The sequence below is a fragment of the Pseudorca crassidens genome, chromosome 4, assembly GCF_039906515.1.
Source record: "Pseudorca crassidens isolate mPseCra1 chromosome 4, mPseCra1.hap1, whole genome shotgun sequence".
In the NCBI taxonomy this organism is placed as follows: domain Eukaryota; kingdom Metazoa; phylum Chordata; class Mammalia; order Artiodactyla; family Delphinidae; genus Pseudorca; species Pseudorca crassidens.
Window position 1 is genome coordinate 4,288,311 of NC_090299.1, and position 19,719 is coordinate 4,308,029.

A 19,719-nucleotide genomic window follows, 5' to 3' on the forward strand; every position below is an offset into this window, starting at 1 on the left:
AGCAGATCACTTCTGAGCCACACCTCAGAAATGGGGCAGTGACAGAGCCGCCGTGGACAGGAATCAGGTCAGCCACGGAGCACTCAGCCCAGAGCCCGGCACGGGTGGAGCAGTGAGCGAGCCCCCGGCAGTCAACCCTCGAGCACCCTCAGCCTGCGGAGGACGGACACCACAGGGCAGTGGCCCAGAGCGGTGAGGCAGGTCACTTGCGGAGAGAGGGCACCGTTTCTGAGCACCGTGTGAGGGCCCAAACACCCCATGAGCCGCGCGCCTCCGAGCACTGGAAGGAAGGGCGCACCGAAACGTGGGCATCGCTCTGCCCAGCTCTGTGGGACCTGGCGGCCTGCTCCTAGCCCACCGCCGCCACGGGCGGTGCTGCTGGTCTCCACCCCAGACGGGAAGGGGCCACGGCCGCCCGCTGACCTTACGAGGCTCCCAGCAGGGTCGAGGTAGTGTCAAGAGCCCGGCGGCTGGCCCAGAAAGCCCGATGACCTGCTCGCACGGGCGGCAGGCTCAGGGATGTGAGCAGGTGAGTGTGGCAGACACGTGGAGACGAGGGGCTAAAGCCACGGGCGCTCAGGCTCGAGGGGCAGCAAGGCTGGGGCTCCCCTCCGCCTAGAAGGGGTGCAGCGCTACCTTTCCAGCCCTTGACTAAATTACCATAACTGTACCATCTTCCTTATTTAACTGAGACTAGTAAGTGGATTTTAAAATATTCAAACAGCATGATACTCAAGATCTTACCATGCTTCAGGGTGAGAACTCCAACTTTAAACCAAACTGCCATGAACGTAAGTAACAATTTTACATGACTTTTATTTAATAAAACCACATATTTACAATTGAAAAAGTCCTAGTTTGATACACTTTACTAAATAAAATTAAAGGTTAACTGTACAAGCAATTAAAACATGATATGTAGAGCAAGTGTTATCAGGGGTTTTCTATCAGCAAACTATTTAAAATAGTCAAAAACTGAGCCGTTAAAAAGTACCCTTTAAAGTGAACGTTTCTCCAGATGGGATTTCAATGACTGGTGGGGACACAGCATCCGACTCTGAAGTACCAGCTGCACAGAGGTCCCAAACCTGAAGTCTCACATCCTGAAAATCAATGGCACGGGAAGCGGAGAGGGCAGGCTTCCAGGGGCTGCACTTCAATTTCTGCTTCCAGTTTTTCTAAACGAGAAGGTCAAGCAGAGCAGCACAGCCCTGTGCTGTCCGGCAGCCCTCTGCGGAAAGGTGCGAAGTGACCCTAGACTTGGACTTAGAACTTCCCGGCCTCTGAAGTGGACGCATCAAACCAGCAAGCGCTTGTGTGGTCCCTGGACAGGTCAGGAAAACCTCCTTTGAACTGAAGATGTGGCAGTATTCCAGATTGGCCTGGAATCCTGTTTAAAAATGTAATGCATATATGGTGCTATCCAAAGAGATTTATGTCAAACTGTCTGACGATAATGTTGAGGGCTGGGGTCTGACTACACGTGAAGTTGCACAAACGCATTCTCGATAACTTGCCCACGCCCCCTGCTGCATCGCTTTCTGTCACCACTTAAGGAACATCTTTATGTACAGTAAGAAAATATATACATCTTTCAAGAACAGAAAGCCCATGTCATGGAACAAAACCAAGTACATCCGTGAGGAACGGTGTGACAGGGCTCGCGGCCCATTTCCCAGGCCGGGCTCAGCCTGGCTTACACTCAGCCGCATGACGTCAGGGAACGGCTGTGTCTGGGAGGCTGCCGAGAGCTGGGTGGAGACAGAACACCTCCTCCAGGAGGTCAGGCAAGTCAGCGTTTAAAGGCTGAGGCAGACAGTGTATGCAAGATGCTCTGCAACCTCCCTGGAGAGTTCAGCCAGGAACACAAGGGAAAAAATGACACACGGAACAGAGCTGGGACGGAGGGCATGAGGATGGCCACTGGCTCGGCACCTTGCTTTGTACCTGAAGTGTCATCGGCGGATATGGCAGATATAGAAAACCTATAAAAATAATGCTGTAGTTAGGCTCTACCCCAACCCGTGTCTCCCTGCCGCACGCTATGCTCTCAGAGCTGAGGGCGCTCCCGACATCAGGAACCAGGTCAGCTGGGGGCACTCCCTGGGGGTGGGACAGGGGGCTGACAAGGGCTGCAGGGCAGCAGGTGCCCTTGAACCTGGCCTACTGAACGCGCCAGAGACCAACATGCCAACGCGTTAGCATGGAACCGGTTTCCGTGGAGACTGGCCTGTCCTTTGGACCCTTCTGTGCCAAAACTCTTCATGTCTTTGAATTTGGATAACCAAAGTTCTCAATACAAAGTTCTCCAAATTAGTCAAGGAAAAGCTAGAACAAAAAAGTTGCTAACGAACTTGGGGAAAACCAGCTGTGCGGGGGGAAAGGCTGCCAGCACAGATACTGAGAATCCTGACAAGACGTGCGGGCCGCTGGATCCTCAGTCCTTACAACCGTCCGTCTGTAAGTCAAATGCGTGAGGCGGGATCACCGCACGCAGGACTGCGCCTGCCGTTTAGGGGACAAGGGGAGTGCGCTGGCAGAGCAAGGGAGCAGCCCCCGACCCCGCCGTGCTGCGCCGGCCTCCACAGGAGCCAGGAGGGTGCACGAGGGGGTGGGTCTGAACACCCTCTTGCCTCCCCTCCGGCTCAGAGGGGCCGCCGCCGTCCGTTTCCCACTAGCGTGAAGCCCGTCTCAACTGTCGCAGCGTCTCCGTGCGCACCTCCTCCTGCTTGGACTCATCGCCACCGCTGGACAAGCGTGGGCGCAGCCTCTGGGACAGCAGGGCTCCCACTGCAACCTAAGCATGCACTGTCAGCCCTCCTGCTGGAATTCTGTCAAGGCAACGTGGTAGAAGGTCAACCTGAAGGTCAGATCGTGTCCCGGGGAGCCCATGCGCACTCGTCAGCGGCTGTCCTGTGAGAACCCACTTTCCTGTAATGTTATCTTTGGTAGTTGGGCTTTAGAAACATGACCTGCGGCCCTCGAAAGATTATCTCGGTAACTAAATCAGTAATCCCTTTCTGACGAAAATATGAGCCAATAACATCTCTGAGGTCTCCCAAATAACGTTTCTCATGCACCCTGGCTATGAAAAATTGTAATGTACTTTCCAGTAGTTGACATAAAAGCATTACGATTTAATTAACTTTTGCTGAAATGAGGGGAGGGGATTAGCCACTGCCCTATTTTTAAACCATGCAGAATATGCAGTGGTTGGCCATGGCCATCATTCCACCGAGCTTCTTAAGGCTTAGCCTTGGTTTAATTCTTTTAAAACTTTTTTTGTTTGTTTTGTTTTTGTTTAAGGCCAACTCCAGCATTAGGAATCAAACGTGAAAACAGCCCCTGTTCTTCGGAGCTGCCAGCGTGTCCGCCTGTAACAACACAGGTACCACTTGGAGAACCGCTTCAGTGCCGAGCGCAAGTCCACCTGCCGCCTCAGTGTCTGAGAGATGGGCTTCCTTTCTCCATTTCCCGGCTGTCCTTCTGCAAGGCGGTCAGTACCTGGGAATCACAGGAAGACATCGGTGGGTGAGCTGCAACACACACTGAACACAGGTCCTGACAGCCTCCTGTCACCTGCCCCCTCTCTGGTCCGTCTGCCACGCCTGCATCCAGACCCACCCTTCAGCATGGAAATCCGAGCACGCCGTCGCCAGGCTAACGTCTAGGACCACTTCCCACCAGCCAGCAGGTACCAATGGCAAGGCAGGGCTGCGGGGCTCTGTTTCTTCCACAGCCTGGCTCCAGCCCCCGCACGCCCCACTCTAGAATGCCAACATCCTCTGGGGCCTTCACACGCAGCTGCCCCCGCTGCCCTGCCCCTCTCTCTCCACCAGCAAATGATGCATCCTTCTAAGGCCTAAGAGACATCAGCTCCTCGCACGCCTTCCTGGGAGTTCCCAAGGCAACTGAGCTCATTCAACTGGGTGCTCAGCTCTTAGTTAACACCTTTGTTTTTAAAAACATGACATTCCACTCTGATTGCTTTATAACAGCCGGGACATAACAATAGGCCCCATTTATCGCACGCCCACTCTAGCCAAGCAGGGCCCTCGCCAGGCACCTCCAGCACAGCAGCTGTTTAATCCACACAACACTGTAAGTCACCTGAACAACAGACACTCATACAAGTGACCTGCTAAAAGCCAAACAGCTCATATGGACTCAAACCCAGATCCGTCTGATTTCAAAACCAAGGGACTCTCTGTAGCACCTGTGCTAAACTACCTGGGCCAGGCACTATGCCACTTTAATTGAATTACAAAGTACAAGGGGTAAAGCAGAAACATTTTCTGTGGGTTTCAAATAAATTGCGCAGAAGGGCTAAAGGTAGAGAAAAGTCCCTCTCTCTCCCTCTAAGTAAATGACACTTTCAGCTAAACATAAACATTTAACTGTTTTGTAAAGCTCACCAGGATCTTAACCTTAAGCACAGTGTTTAAGAGAAACGGGCATAAAGCACAGTTCCCATGGGACCTGGAACTGAATAACCTCGTGGTGCCTACCAGCAGGCTAACTCCCATTACTGTCCCACCGTCAGAGAATGTCCTACTGTTTAATAACCTTCGACCTGGTTTTAACCAATAATTTTCACCTAAAATGCAAGGAGCAAAATGACAGATCTGGATTCAGTCCTTCTCTCTTCGCGTGTCTCTGTGGGTACGCGGGCGAGGGTGGGGATAGAGGCAAGGACCAGTGAAATACTGGGATGGCCAGAAAGTCCCTTCGGGTTTTTCCGTAATCTTACGGAAAGATACTAATACTAATTAAGGATTTCAAGATGTAGCCCCGTATTTTCATTCTGCGTTAATCAGAGAAAGGCTCTTCCCTCTCGCCAGATCCCTGATAATTATACAGCCAGTCCCGCTCACACGTGAGCTGAGTTGTTTTAACGGCTTTGCTGAGATACAGTTCACACACCACACAATTCACCCATTCAGAGTGCACAATTCAGTGGCTTTGAGTGTATTCGTAGATATGTGCAACCCTCGCCACAGTCAGTTTTAGAACATTTTCATCACCCCATCCTCCAGCTATCACAGCCCTGCCCCCCACCTCGCCCATTCCCTTGGCAACCACTAATCTACTTCCTGTCTGCAGATTTCCCTTTCTGAAACTGCATATGAGTGGAACCACACAGTATGTGGTCTTCAGTGTCTGGCTTTGTCACTTAACATAATGTTTTGAAGGTGCATCCATGTTGTAGCATGAGTCAGTACTTCCTTTTTATAAACTGAACATATTTACTTCAGAAATGCAACTCATGTCACACTAAGCACAAAACAGTGGCCACCCCACCCTGTAAAAGCAGGGGAGCAGTTCACAGTAACACCCAGGGGCCCATTATAGCAGCTGTGCTCCTTCCCAAAAGACCTAGATGGGAAGGAAGACCACCAGCCAGAGAGCATCATGTAACAGGACAGGGAGATGAGGAAGGACTAGCCGTGAGGCAGACCGAAGGGCCCAGGTGAGAGGGGAACCTCTCTCTGGTTAATAAGTAAACAGGAACTGAACTGTACACTTTTAAAAAGGTGAATTTTATGGTATGTAAATTAATAAAGCTGTTATAAAAATAAAGAGGCTGCTAACTAAGATCAAAGGGAGAGAGTCTAATCACCTATGAAGTAATCTGGCCAAACATAAAAACTGACTGAGCCTTCAGATCTGTCAATTTACAGACATACAGCGTGGAAGGACCACGTTAAACACCACCACAGGGGACTTCCCTGGCGGTCCAGCAGTTAAGACTCTGCGCTTTCACCGCGGGGGGCGCAGGTTCAATCCCTGATCCCCGCGTGCTGTGTGGCAGGCATGAATGAATGAATACATTTTAAAAACACCACAGGGATAGAACCTGCAAAATCCAGATAGTGGGAAATGCTATTGGACAAGTGACCTCGTTTCCTCAGTAAATAAAGGGGGAAGGGAGAAGTGGAAAGGTGGGTAGCCTATACACTAAAAAAAAAAAGACTTAAAAGGCATTTCAACCAACTGCAATGTATAGACCTTACTTGGATCTTGACTTAAGCGAACTATAAGCTACGGCTGGCATCCGAAAACAGAAATCTGAAACTGGAGATGTGACAGGCACATGGGGGTTCGTTATTCCATTTCGTTCTATTTTCGAATGTACTTCAAATCTTCTACTAATAAAAAAGATTAATCAGGAACAAGCATCGTATGGCACACTTGAGCAAGTGCAAGCCCCCCCGGGACCTGACGCTCAGGCAAACTGAGCATACGCTGCGTCAGGAAGCAAGGTTTTATTCTTTCCCTTTCGGAATGATCAAGACTAGAACCAGACAACAACAGCCAATCCCACAGGGGACAAAACCTAAGAGGGGTGTCCAGAGGAGAAGAGAGGAACCTAGAAGAAGCAGGCCCAGGGTGGACGCGCTCCCGCGCTATGGGCTCAGCTGCTCCGCTAACAGCTGCTAGAGCCGGAGCAACATATCCCCACATCCAGGGAAGCCCTCCTCCCGCCCTCCCCCCTCCCCCTCCTCCCCCCACCCTCCTCTGCCTCCGCAACTGCTGAGAACACACAGTTCACCTCTTTGGGCCTCCCTTGTTTATCCGTGACATGGGGACAAGTTAGTTCCCTTTGTTTACTGTCTCTGACATTTTAAAAAAGGGGGGAAGGCTTGTTTTACAAAACACTATCTGACACGCAGAGAGTACTGGGACGGCAAACCAGAAGTTCTGACCTCCCAGTGCCACTGCAGAAGGGGTGGGAAGGCTTTTATTCTCCAGCCCCTTCTTCTGGCAGAGACCCAGAGAGGAAGCGCCTGCCCAAGACCCCCCTGTGGCAGAGCCAAGCCTCAAGCCCAGGTCACCTCACTTCCAGCCCAAGAACCACTCCAGAGAGGGCTGTTTCCTCAAAGGGCACTCGGCATAACTCACTTCCTGAATCAGACCACTGAGCCATGGCTCTACGGAGTAGAGAACAAAAGACCCGCTTACCTGAGCCCACTTCTTGTTTCGACTTTGCATCTGAACTGCAGCTATGGAAGCAAAAAGCTCCTCTGCCGGCAAGTCCTCGGGCAGCCGCGTTAGGAACTGAGCTATGTGAATGAAGTCCATGTGGGTCAGGATGTCCTCGAACAGCTTCAGGAGGCCCAGGGCCGTGCGGAACAGAAACTGCTCCCCGTCACGACAGAACACATCCCACACACGACAGGCCAGATCCAGGGGCAAAGATTTGCTGTATAAAGTAAAGATCCTGGAAAAAAAGTTTGAGTTGTTCACATTCTGGATGGCACAAAGAAAGAGCTCTGAATTCAGGTCGAATCCATTAAAATGCTCCCTGAGTTAGTCACTTTCATACTTACGCTGCGGGGTGGTGGGGGGGAGGTGGAGAAGCCCTAAGCCTGCATTAACTCTGACGGTCAATTTAAACATTTTATAGAACAGCATTATCAGGGAGCTTCCCTGGTGGCACAGGGGTTAAGACCCCGTGCTCCCAGTACAGGGGGCCTGGGTTCGACCCCTGGTCAGGGAACTAGATCCCACATGCGTGTCGCAACTAAGGAGCCCCTGAGCCACAATGAAGGGGCCCTCCTGCCACAACTAAGACCTGGCACAACCAAATAAATAAATGAAAAACAAAAAACAGCTTTATCAGCTTTCACAGAGAATCTCAAACACCGTACAGTTTCTGAATTAGACATCAATTACTTCTGCATACAACACATATTCACCGTGCACCTACTATGTGCTTATTACTCTGAGGTAAGTGCTAGATATAAGGTCAATAAGGCAGACAGAGCTTAGAGTCTGGTAGGGAGTAAAAACAGTCAACGGAAATGTATAATTCAGGGACTTCCCTGGCCGTCCAGTGGTTAAGACTCCACGCCTCCACTGCAGGGGACACAGGCTCGACCCCTGGTCAGGGAACTAAGAACCTACGTGCCACACAGTGTGGCCACAAAACACACACACACACACACACACACACACACACACACACACACACACACACACACACACACACACACACACACACACACACACACACACACACACACACACACACACACACACACACACACACACACACACCCCCATACACAAGTACCCATTACTTCTGAAGAGTACCATACACTTTTCTCCCAGTAGGGGTCAGCAAAGGAACAGAATAAATTCTTCCAAATAAATTTGACAGTGGATTACAAGAAATTGATCTTATATTTAGCAATGCAAACCATCAGATGAAAAAAGTAAGTGAAACACAGATATGTACTCCCTTAGAAAACTGGGATGGTCACAAATCAAACTACCAAACAAATACAGTCTTAGGTGAGCAAATAGGTCTAATCATCTCTACCCTGGACTTGGGCCTATGTCACAAAGCAAGGCGAGTCCAGGGTGAGATGCAGGCCAAGCTGATTCTCTGTGAATCCGCCCTCCTCCCGCAGCTGTGAGACGCAGCCCGGGTGCCATCTCCGGGTGCTTCCTGACCCCCACCCGCTCCGGGCCCCGCTCTGCCCCTGTGCTTTGACCGCGAGCTGTTTGCTCCTGTCTTCCCCACGGACACTGCCCAAGAGCAGGGACCCCACCCACTGCATCTCCATCCGCAGCACCTGGCATTCTCTGCTGAGGAAGTGTGTCCACAAACTCCCAGCCGATCCAGGACGGTACAGGTGTTAGTGGTTCTCACTGCCTTCTTCCCTGTATTAGTCCTCATCACAAGTGGGGACGTTCTCTAGCCCTCCTGGAAAATCACTTGTCCACAGGTTTCAGTATTTCCTCAGTGCCCATGCTGACTCGAGACCCACAGGGCCCGTGAAGGCAGCTGAGCTCAGGTGCTGGACTCAGACGGCGGGGCTGCCTTGGTCAGGAGGTAGTGTCACCAGGCCTCTAACAGCAGGACTCTCACTCTCCTACAACAGATCCTACCAGAAACATTACACCGGGACCTCGCTGGTGGTCCAGCGGTAAAGAATCCTCCTTATAATGTAGAGAAGGCGGGTTCGATCCCTGGTCAGGGAACCAAGATCTCACATGCTGCGGGTCAACTAAGCCCGCGTGCAGCAACTACGGAGCCTGCACGCCTCAACAAGAGCCCGCGAGCCGCAACTAAGACCCGACGGGGCCAAAAGTAATGAATAAAGTAAATAAATAATAAATCTTAAAAAAAAAAAGAAATGTCACCCCATGCTGGCAGACGTGCTCACAGGTTTCACAGGCACGGGCTTCCTGTCTGCCGCAATCTACTCTGCCTCTCTTCCCCTGGCAGGATGCTCTGCGGAGGAGCATTCATACAGCGTGCTGAGACCCAGTAACCTTCAGGGCTACCCCCATCAGTGCTTTACAAGGTTCAAGAAAGGCATAATAATCTAGATTTCAACTCAGATGATGGAAGAGGGAGACAGATGTCAGAGAAAAATCACCCCAGCTCCCGCCACCAGTGACAGAACCAGACCCTGAACCCATGCCCTGAATGTCCACAGTGGGCCACGTGCCCTCAGGCAACATGCTGGGGAGGACAACCTACCTTTAAAAGGCACAACCAACCTTCAGCCTGAGGGTTTTACTGTCTCAAAAGACAGAAAACCATCTCATTACTCAGTCTAGAAAACACAGTTCAAGGGACAGCCAAGAGATCTTTGTTTCGCCTCTCAGTCTGAACATTCTCAATTCTATCTAGAAGACATTTTATTTTTAAAAAATGAAAAAGAACTGACCTAACCCATGCCAATTCATCAGTGGAAATCAAACCTTTACATCTTAAAAGCAGAGTCTTGAGCAAAAAAGATGGGAAAATTGAGTAGGTATAGGCAAAGAGGGAGAAAAACAACAAAAGAAATTTCTCCAACATAATATTCTTGAGTTCAGATTTGTGTGTGGGTCTTCATAAACTACTTCAGATATATTTTGAACTTTACAAAATTAAGCCAACATCCAAATGATGGAGAATGCCACATTCATCTGGGACACAGTAAAAGTTCTATACAAGTGTGATTTATTATTACATTTTTTAAAAATGTATACCAAAAATGATATATATTAAACACATTCGAAGTACTGTCTATGGAGTGGGGATGGGATAAAAAGGAATAACGACAGACAAACAAGAGTAGCCTTGCATGAAATAGTGACACTAGTTTACCATGAACTCAGAAGTATGATTAATTTAATCCTCTTCAATTTACATTTTTTAAAAAATTCACAAGAATTTACCAATCAAGCTGTTATCAACCATTTGCTTTACTGAGTTGGCAAATACGGATTATTTGCAGGTAGCATTTGTAGTAAGTCAACGGTTCAAAGTTCAAAAAACTCACCCTGAACTTAGGATGGACTTAAGATATAAAAACTGGACTTCCCTGGTGGTGCAGTGGTTAAGAATCCGCCTGCCAATGCAGGGGGCACGGGTTCAAGCCCTGGTCCAGGAAGATCCCACATGCCGCGAAGCAACTAAGCCCGTGTGCCACAACTGCTGAGCCTGCGCTCTAGAGCCCGTGAGCCACAACTACTGAAGCCCGTGTGCCTAGAGCCCGTGCTCTGCAACAAGAGAAGCTACCATAATGAGAAGCCCGCGCACCGCAACAAAGAGTAGCCCTTGCTTGCCACAACTAGAGAAAGTCCACACGCAGCAACGAAGACCCAACACAGCCAAATAAATAAATAAATAAGATATAAAAATTACAGCCAAGCCCAGCCCACCCCAAAAAGAAAAAAAAAAAGGGAGCGCCACCCTTAATGCCTGTGATGCCCACCTGCTCCATCCTGCCAACCATCCTAGGCATCCCATTACTCCATGAGGTCACTTCCGAGATCTGAGCCCTGCTGGTTCTCATCAGGTCAGTCCATTCATCATCAATATTTTCCAAAGCCTGCTCTATGCCAGTCCCTGTTCTTTGTGCTGAGGCTATACAGCACAGAACAGAACAGACAAGTTTCCCTGCCCTCATGGGTGGAAAGGATATGCACAGAATGTCAGATGTTGATTTAAATAAAAGCAGGGGTGGGAGATAGGGACTGCCAGTGTGGCTGTGTAAACAGGACGGTCAAGGAGAGTGCATCACTGAAAAGTGACACTTCCATAAAGCCCTGAAGAGGAAGCGGCAAGGCAGGAGAAAGGGTCAGGGAAGTACCCAGACAGAGGAAGTGGTGAGTTCACGAGCTCTGAGGCAGGAGTAAACCCAGCAACACCCAAAGAGCAAGGAGGCCACTGGGCTGAAGCCAAAAACAGCCAAGGGGAGAACACGAGGATGCCTGTGGGGACCAGGGGCCCAGCACACAGGACCTTACAGGCTGTTACAAGGCCTGCAGGTTTTATTCTATGAGTGGAGCATCTGACCAAGGGTGGGGCCTGTCCCCTGCGCTGAGAAGCGCCTGCAGGGGAACGCAGACCTCACTGGGCGACCGCTGAAACAATCAGGCAGGTCAGCACAGCACGGCAGCAGTGGAGGTGGCCTGAAGCAGAGAGACTGTGGACAGACTCTGCGATGGATGTGTCTCACGGGAAATGCAATGGAGGGGTCTAAGATGCAATTCAAAGGATGGAGTTCTCGTTTAAGGAGATGTGGGATCGCTGGTTTGGACAGGAAGGTCAGGAGGTGAGTTTGAGGCATGTTACGTTGGTAAGCCAGACATCCAAGCAGATAAATGAATTAATCTGGAGTTCAGAGGGCTCTGGGCTGGCGACAGTTTGTGTATAGATGGTATCAGATAAAGGAAGTATTCTAGAATCAGAGAGTGAAGAATGTCAAATGCTGCTGAAAAGTCAAATAAGACTGAGAACTGATCACCAAGCACATACTTCATGTAGAAAAGTAGGAACTGTGCCATACATTGTATCATTTACTATTTTTTATGTACTGAAATGGAATTATTAAGGCCTTGAATGTACTATATCTTAAATAAAATGTGCCTTTCAAATAAAAACGTTTTAAAATTTTCCCCTGGCAAATGTCTACTCACCCACAGCTCAGCGTAGGTGACCCTCTCTGGGAAGGCTGTTTCCTGGCCCCTGGGCTAGGCTGGGTCTCTCCCGATAGATGTTCACACTGCACCTCATACATCCCTTTCATAACATTCATCGAATGGGGATGGGCCTCCCACCCCAGCTACCTTCCGTGCTCTGAGCCTCACAGGCTCTGGGAGGCCTTCCAGCAGTCAGCTGCCGGCCCCTGGGATCCAGCCCGGGCCACCTCCCGCTCAACACCAAAATTCCAGGGTCACTGCCTCCCGGTCTCCTGCTCTGGACGGCCAGCCTCTGAGCAGGGAGGTTGTTCTCCTCCCCCCTCCCCTTCAAGCAGGGCTGCTCTGATGTGCTCCAGCATCCGCAGGCTCCCTCCCTCTCCTCCCAGCTCCCCTTTCACTGGAAAACCATTCATTACCAGCAGCTTTCAAATGCTTGACTGTATTCTAAACCACATTCAGACTCAGAACCAGCTGTGAAGAGGACACTGAAACAATGCTCTCTCCTGGTTTCCTCTCAGAAGAGTGGTTAATCAGACTCCATTCCTGCTGTGAAGAGCCACTCAGCTCCCTGGGGCTGAGGTGAGCCGCACCAGCCCACAGCCCACAGCCCACAGCCCAGGAACACGAGGGCTGCTGTGCTGTGTGCACAGGGCCCTCCCTACCTGCAGTCCTGCAAGTCTGCTCCCCAAGGTGGACTCGGCTTCACCCTGCTCCAGCCAGGATGCGTGTGGAAGAGACGGGGGCAGACGGCGAAAGCCCCACAGGCCTTCCCGGGACCGCTGGTGGTGTTCTCCCATGGAGGAAGAGAGAATTCGAGGATTTCTCCCCCAAGACACACTTGCTTTGCTCCCCTGGACCACTGCATATTACTGCACTGTATATGAAAGATGATAGTTTCAGGTACCGATTCAACTAATGCATAAAAATGTCTTTTTCTATTGCTAAACTAATGAAGTGGCTATAGGCTCATAAAAGACAACAAACACAAACTGTGTGTATCTATTTCCCCCTTAATGTATGTAAGAGGAACAGTTTCTTCCCTGTCAAGTCTTCACAATTTCCAGAAAACATTCTTATCTGGAGATGCCTAATCTAACTGCTTGCCTGCAAACAGGGAGCACAGTCAGGGAAGGGAGATGGGGAGGGAGTCCACCACTTCCAAAGCCGGGCATGGAGGCAAAGCTCCTTCTCAGGAACCAGTAGTGGGAGAACGGACACCCACCCTGGTCTGCTTCTCAAAGGCCCTGGCTGCAGGTAAAACAGCCGCCAGGAAGTACATACTTCCCGGGGCTGGGCGCTGCTTTATAAGCTCCTACCTGGATTATCCAGTTTATTCCCTGAGGAAGTACAACAATCACCTCCATTTTACAGGTGAAGAAACCACAAATAAAGGGAGGCTGTAGGAACACAGACTTAGCCTGAGGTAAAAGGGCAAAGGTCACCTAGCAGTCTCCCTCATGGAGAAGCCACTGTCAGAGACGTGGACCTTCACGGCCTGACATCACCGATTTCCAGCTGTGCCCACATTTTCCCATCCTGACCAGTTCCTAAGAATGAGCCTTCGTCCCCAGAGCCCTGAACCCCACTCCCAAGCCCACCACGGTGCTCCAGAAACTCAGACAAACAGGGAAGACGCTGCTGGATAACTACCTAGCCTCCTTAGATGTTGTGAGGAGTAAATAAAACAACATTGAACACCCAACGCACAGCTGCATTCATTAAAAAATTGAAGGCAGTTGTATGTGTCTTGGTTCAAACTTAATTAATAAGCCCAACCCCTGACGCAATCCTGGAAGTCATCAGCCGGATCCGCCTCTGAGCCCCCAGAGCACCCTCCCACTTGAGCCCGAAGGTGTTCTCACCTTAGGCGCCAGCACCAAGCAGCAGGTAAATAATGTGGCCCCTGCATTAGCGCCTGGGCTCCATCTCAGCCAGGCTGCGGTGCGCTGGCGACCACAGGCTGCGCGGGCCCTTCCTGCGAGCAGCTTTCCCACCTGCGGCCTTGGAACCCTCCTCCAGCCCTCCACACGCGCTGAGGAGGCCCCCACGTGGGCCGGATTCTACTCCGGATGCCGGGAGCTCTGCGCGACAACCCCACCCTGGAGGAGCTCTCAGGCAGACCCGGAAGTTAGAAGCTAATGGGTGAGGGGCTTCCCTGGTGGCGCAGTGGTTAAGAATCCACCTGCCAATGAAGGGGACATGGGTTCGAGCCCTGGTCCGGGAAGACCCCACATGCCTTGGAGCAACTAAGCCCGTGCGCCTGAGCCTGCGCTCTAGAGCCCGCGAGCCACAACTACTGAGCCCGCGTGCCACAACTACTGAAGCCCGCGCGCCTAGAGCCCGTGCTCCGCAAGAAGAGAAGCCATCGCAATGAGAAGCCCGCGCACCGCAACAAACAGTAGCCCCCGCTCGCGGCAACTAGAGAAAGCCCGTGGCAACAACGAAGACCCAACGCAGACAAAAATAAAATGAATAAATTAATTTAAAAATAAATAAATAAAAGCTAATGGTGAAATGTATGCAAGATGCGATGGAAACTAAAATCTTCCGACGGTAATTTCACCTTGAACCTGCCTTTAAGGTAGAGACTGAGTGTAATGACAGGATCTCCAAGTATCACCAAACGTCATTCAAGAAACGTTAATCAGGATAGAGAAAGTTCTGCTTGACTCTTTTATTAATTCAGGATTATATATTACAAAACCTACTCACGCCTCCGAATAATTCTGCCGTTTGACAGCAGTGGGAAATGTTTTTGTAAGTTAAATGACCACATGTCAGTCCTCTGCCTGAACACTGAAAACTCTGTAGGAAGATGAGCACAGCGGGCAAGACCCTGTTGTGACCCTCCCGTCTCCGTGTGAGCAAAGAAGAGCGACAAGCACACTAAATAAGACCCCTTGTCAGGAAGGCGGCATCGGCAAGTGAATCTAAGTCTCAGCTGTGAAGTCTCTGTAGCGCTGGGCAGACGGCAGCCCCCAGTCCACGTGGGGAGGCTAGCACCCGAGTGAGCCTCGGGCTGGACTCCATGGATTTTAAACCCAGGAAGGGCCCCTCAGGAACAGCTGCGTTCTTGGCTCTAGGACTCTGAGCCCAGCACGGGGCCAGGCACTAGGGACACAGAGGGGACTGACAAAGCTCAGTCTGTTACCGGAGCAGCAAGAAACCAACGATGCTCTCAGTGGGTCGGCGCTGTGATGGACGGAAGCGCCAACTGCTGGGGTGGAGGGGAGAGAAAAGAGGATTCTGGAAGAATAACTCTTAAACTGGTCAAGACAATGTCCTATAAAGCTACAGTGTTATAATCCAGGGGGTGGAGAAACTGTCCTGGGAGTGAAGAAGGACAATTCCTAGATGGCCTCTGGTGGGCAGACGGCGGGGCAGGAGAGGAGATTTTGTCATCTAATCTGAGCACCTACACAGCTCACCCAGGACACTCGGCGGCCGAACCACAGGGGCTCCACAACCCTCCGACATGGACAAGGGGAGTCAGCCCCCGGCACCCTCTGCAGACCACACACACAGTGCAGCTCCACCAGGCGTGTGCAGCTCAGGCAGGCCCTGATGTCAGGGCTGTAGACGTGGCTTTGGGAAAGTGATGGGATGTAGCAGAAGAAGCAAAAGCTCTGGAGAGAGACCGATCTGGACCGCTCACCACGGGTGTGACACCGGGTAAGGGGCCTCAGTGGCTCCCTCTGTGCTAAGACGGACCTGCTCCAGATGCTGCGAAGGTGAAACAAAGCAATGAATGTCTCTGAAATGCCAGCGTCTAGGGCAGGTCCTGAGCAACACCTGCTCTTTCCCTGGGCCTCCTTCCCATTGCCCACCCTGTTTCTGATCTGAGCTTCTACCAAGAGCCTGAATCACTGCAGACCTTCTATAAATGTGGACTGCAAGGGATCATGGATGCACTGAACTCAAATCGCTACTAAGGCCTGCGCTAGGACTGCGGATACAGGCAAGGTTCCCCTTGGTCCTAATTCTAGAAAGCAGTCCAGCACTTCACCAAGAATAAGCCAACACCAGCAGAGGCCCAGGCACCAAAGCACAGCGGGCAGCATTCACGAGGCATCAGGCACCGACCACATCACATCACAAAGGTCTCGGGAGAGGAATCCTCGGAGCCCCGTTCATTGAGACACCCAGTGCTCCGCTGCACGTTCACTGCCCACGTGTCTGACGCACACTGTACGCTCTCTCATCAGAGTGCTGACGCGTCTTTGAGCTCTGGACCCACCTCGTGGGCTATGCTGCCTCGTAACTAAATCCCTCAGCGAGGACTCTGTGGGGAGGCGCACAGGCTCTGGAGCATGAACACCAGCGGTACCATCCAGCTGGCCGGGTGGCCTTGGGCAGGTCACTCTGCCTCTCCGGGCCTCTATTTCCTCACATGTAAAACAGAGGTGTTACAATTCCCTCCAAGGGCTTGTCCTAAGGGTTAAATGAGATCACGTGAGAAGCAGTGGAGTCAATCGGTGCGAGTCCCCTTGGCCTCTGCCCCCGCTGGGTTACAGCTATCCTCGGCCTAGAAAAAAGACAGAGAAGCGCTCCCCAGGACAGCGCTCTTCACACTGCCCGTCGTGACCATCACTGATCTCTTGCACCGTGACATCATCAGAGTAGGTCAGCACCAGCTTTTCGAACAAAAACAATAGGAAATTCCAGGGCGCTCTGCACATAGTAAAGGCCAGGTGCTGCTTCAACACCTGTCTCAGTCATATATGTATATATACATATTACATTGCTGCACACATGGCCACACACCGGGTCACAACACAAAGTTTATTTCCTTTTGCAAGTCAGGGTGAAAAAAGTTTGAAAGACACTATTCCAAGACAGTGTTTTCCAAACCTCCCTTTAACCTGGAATCCTAAGAATCTAACTTGGGGGCCTAAAACAGATAAGGTAGAAGTTGGAGACTCTGGTCCCACGTGATCCTCTCGTAACACCCTCCCCGAGGGGTCACAGGCCCCAGGCCTGGGAATCTGTGAGGCCAGGGTTCATAGTCAAATTACAGCACACGTGCACCAACAGGGGTGCAGAGGCACAGCCTATGCAAAAGTTGACTGTTCATGGTGTAGAGAAATCATTTGTTGGTTAAATTAAGGTGGCCTTTCAGGCAGGCCCCAAACACTCCCACCCGGCACAGCCAGACAGGTGAGCCCAGCACCCCAGCAGTGGCCGCTTCACGGCCTGATGTCTATACTATTCTGTAGTGACGTCAGCACTTGTGGCCTCAGCTACGAGCTCTGACCTCCAAACCCTCGTTCCCAGCAAGAATTCAGCGTAGTCAGAACAGTCTCAGGGTTTAGAACAGAAGTAATGAAACGCCAAAAGTCCCAAAGGCTCATTCCCACGGGTGCAGACAAATCAGCTTTATTTAAGGGACTGAGCCTCGTTTCAGATGACATTCGGACTTGACCTTCTAGAAGTAAGCCTTTTGTCTCCTGAAAAAAGTGAGCAAAAAAAAAAAAGTCAAACCAGCTACACGTTCCCAGCAGTTTTAGATTCACTGCGCAAATTAGTGCTGGAGCCCAAACGGGCCTTTCAGTCGAAGTACATCTTTCCTTCTGCAGAGCCCCTTCTGCAGGGCGGGGCAGGGGGATGTAGGGTGATCACCTTACAAGGCCCTGAAAGGCTACCCATCTGGGTAGACAGATGAGGAAACAGGCTCAGAGAGGCTCCACGGCCCTCGCTCAGGCCACAGTTAAGTAACGAGAGAGGCCAGGGGTCGGGCGGGACTGTGGGACCCCGGAGCTGACACTCTTCCTGCAGTGGGGCCTGAGGCGCTGCTCCCTCTCTGCCCCCGGCTACCGCCAGCCTTCTCAACTGGCCCCCTGCGGGTGACATTCCAGCCTTTCCCCAGGCCGCCACATCCACTGTGAGAGAAGACTTGCCGGTCTACCGCTCCACCCCGGAACTCTCTGGAAGCCTGTAAGTATACTCCGAGGTCCAACAGGTTCCCTAAAGCTGCCCTGTCGCCGCATCCGGCCCCTCTGATCTCGGCTGGTCCCTGGTCCCGTAGCACTTGCCCTGGGGCCCCAGCCCGCCCTGGCCAGCGCCCCTCCCTCACCCTCTACCCACTTCTGCGGCCTTGGCTCAGGCCCTGCTCTTCCACCCTTCGTCTGTCCCGCCTCCAGGCTCCCCCGCCTCCCCTAACCTAAAACTCACTTCCAACAGAACGCACCTCCATCCTCACCCCAAGCAAAGGCCTTCAACTGCTCCCTCTGGCCCCGGTAATCCTGCCCGAGCTCCTCAGCTTGGCATCCAAGATGCACCAGACTCGGCCTCCCGAGCTCTCGCCAGCCATTCTCTGCCCTGCACTTTAGGCTCCCACATCGCCACGCCAACTGCTGCTGCCCTGATGATGGTGCAGCACCGCATGCTCATGTCACGTCTTGCTCAAACTCCCGTGTTACCTTGTGTACCCTGACCCCTCGGCCTGTCTCCAGGCCTCGGTCCTCCCCTTGTTCCAGAGACGGCATTCATCACATGCTGCGCAGCCTCGCTGTGCACGGACAGCCTCTCCCCCGAGACAGAAGCTCCGGACAGGCAGCTCCGCCTGCCTGTCTCCGATCCCAGCGGAGAGCCCGCACAGACCTGGTGCTTAGCGACGCCTCGCAGAAGGAATGGGTAAACGGCACCTTGGCAGCTGAGAGTCCAAGACACCCTTCTCCCCTGGAGGGAGTTCAGGAGGACCAGTCACAGTCACAGGCAGCGCTCAAGAGAGTAACAGAGCCGAGCAGGTGACCCGCAGCACGGGGCTGAGGACACGGGGCTGAGGACACGGGGCGTATCGTGCTCAGGGCGGCTGGGGAGACTGTAAGGCAGGACGTGGGGCTCAGGTGAGCCCTGAGACAAGCTGGCAGTGAGGAATGAAAAATGGGGGCACGGAGATGAGAAAACACTCTGAAAACACATAAAAATGCAGTCTTACCAATCGATTAGGTAGATGTCTGGAGTTAAGTTGTTTTTCTTGAAATGAGCAAATAATTTCGGCAAATTTTCTTCAAAGAATACCTCAAATGCAGCAAAATAAGTCAACATCTAGGGAGATAATGTGAAATACACTAATAAACGCGTTATCAGCACACGTTTCCAATCTACCAAAAACAGTCAACATACTTACACCTTTAGAATCTGACAGTCATCTTCGTATGTACATTCCCACACACCTTCATCGGCAACCCGACGCTAGGCACTACACAGCCCATTTCTAAATAAGCTCACTCCCTAACCTCATATGACGCTACCGACTCCATCTTATTATTTGTTCCACTTGTGGATAACTGAAACTCAGGGCAGTTGCGTAGCTTGCCTAATGAGGCCACATCACCAGCGTGTGGCAAGGCAGGGCCCTGAACCCGTGCCTGTCCCGCAGGCTAGGCTGACTCCTGATGGGCTCAGTCTTTTCTAAGAACCAGGAACGAATTAACTGTCGAAAACGATCTCAAAAAACACGCCTGCCTCCCTGCTGACCCCCAGCATTTCCAGAGGGCATATAATGCTAACACTGAGGCAGGGCAACAGCGCTCTGGCTCAAAAGTGCAGCTCTTCTGAGGCACTGAGGGAGAAAACGCTGAAGGGAAGGGAAGCGGCCACAGCCTGTTTTATGAGCACATGCTTTTCAACTTCTTACAGGGTTTGCAGGGAAACGAAACACACAGAGCAGCGGTGCGGTGCTGAAACAGAAAGAACAGCTCCAAGTGGGTGGGAGCGATATGATCTCAGAGGCTGGATGCACGTGGGCAGACGGCAACTCCCGGATGCTGTTCGCACATCTTCGTG

General features: G+C 51.6%; 1 protein-coding gene across 6 annotated transcripts in view; it reads right to left on the bottom strand.

The window, feature by feature from the left end:
- Positions 1-796: 796 nt before the first annotated feature.
- Positions 797-19,719, bottom strand: part of TBC1D14 (TBC1 domain family member 14) — a 102,376-nt gene continuing 83,453 nt past the window's right edge. For 5 of the 6 annotated variants that reach the window (XM_067735031.1, XM_067735029.1, XM_067735032.1 and 2 more), the window contains 3 exons: positions 18,869-18,978; positions 6,964-7,222; positions 797-3,504 (listed from right to left, as the gene is read on the bottom strand). In XM_067735031.1, the coding sequence (XP_067591132.1) occupies positions 3,439-3,504; positions 6,964-7,222; positions 18,869-18,978 (435 nt within the window). In that variant the 3' untranslated portion in view covers positions 797-3,438. Of the gene's footprint in view, positions 3,505-6,963; positions 7,223-7,938; positions 17,379-18,868; positions 18,979-19,719 lie in introns of those variants that run through there. The other variant, XM_067735030.1, reaches the window with a different exon arrangement.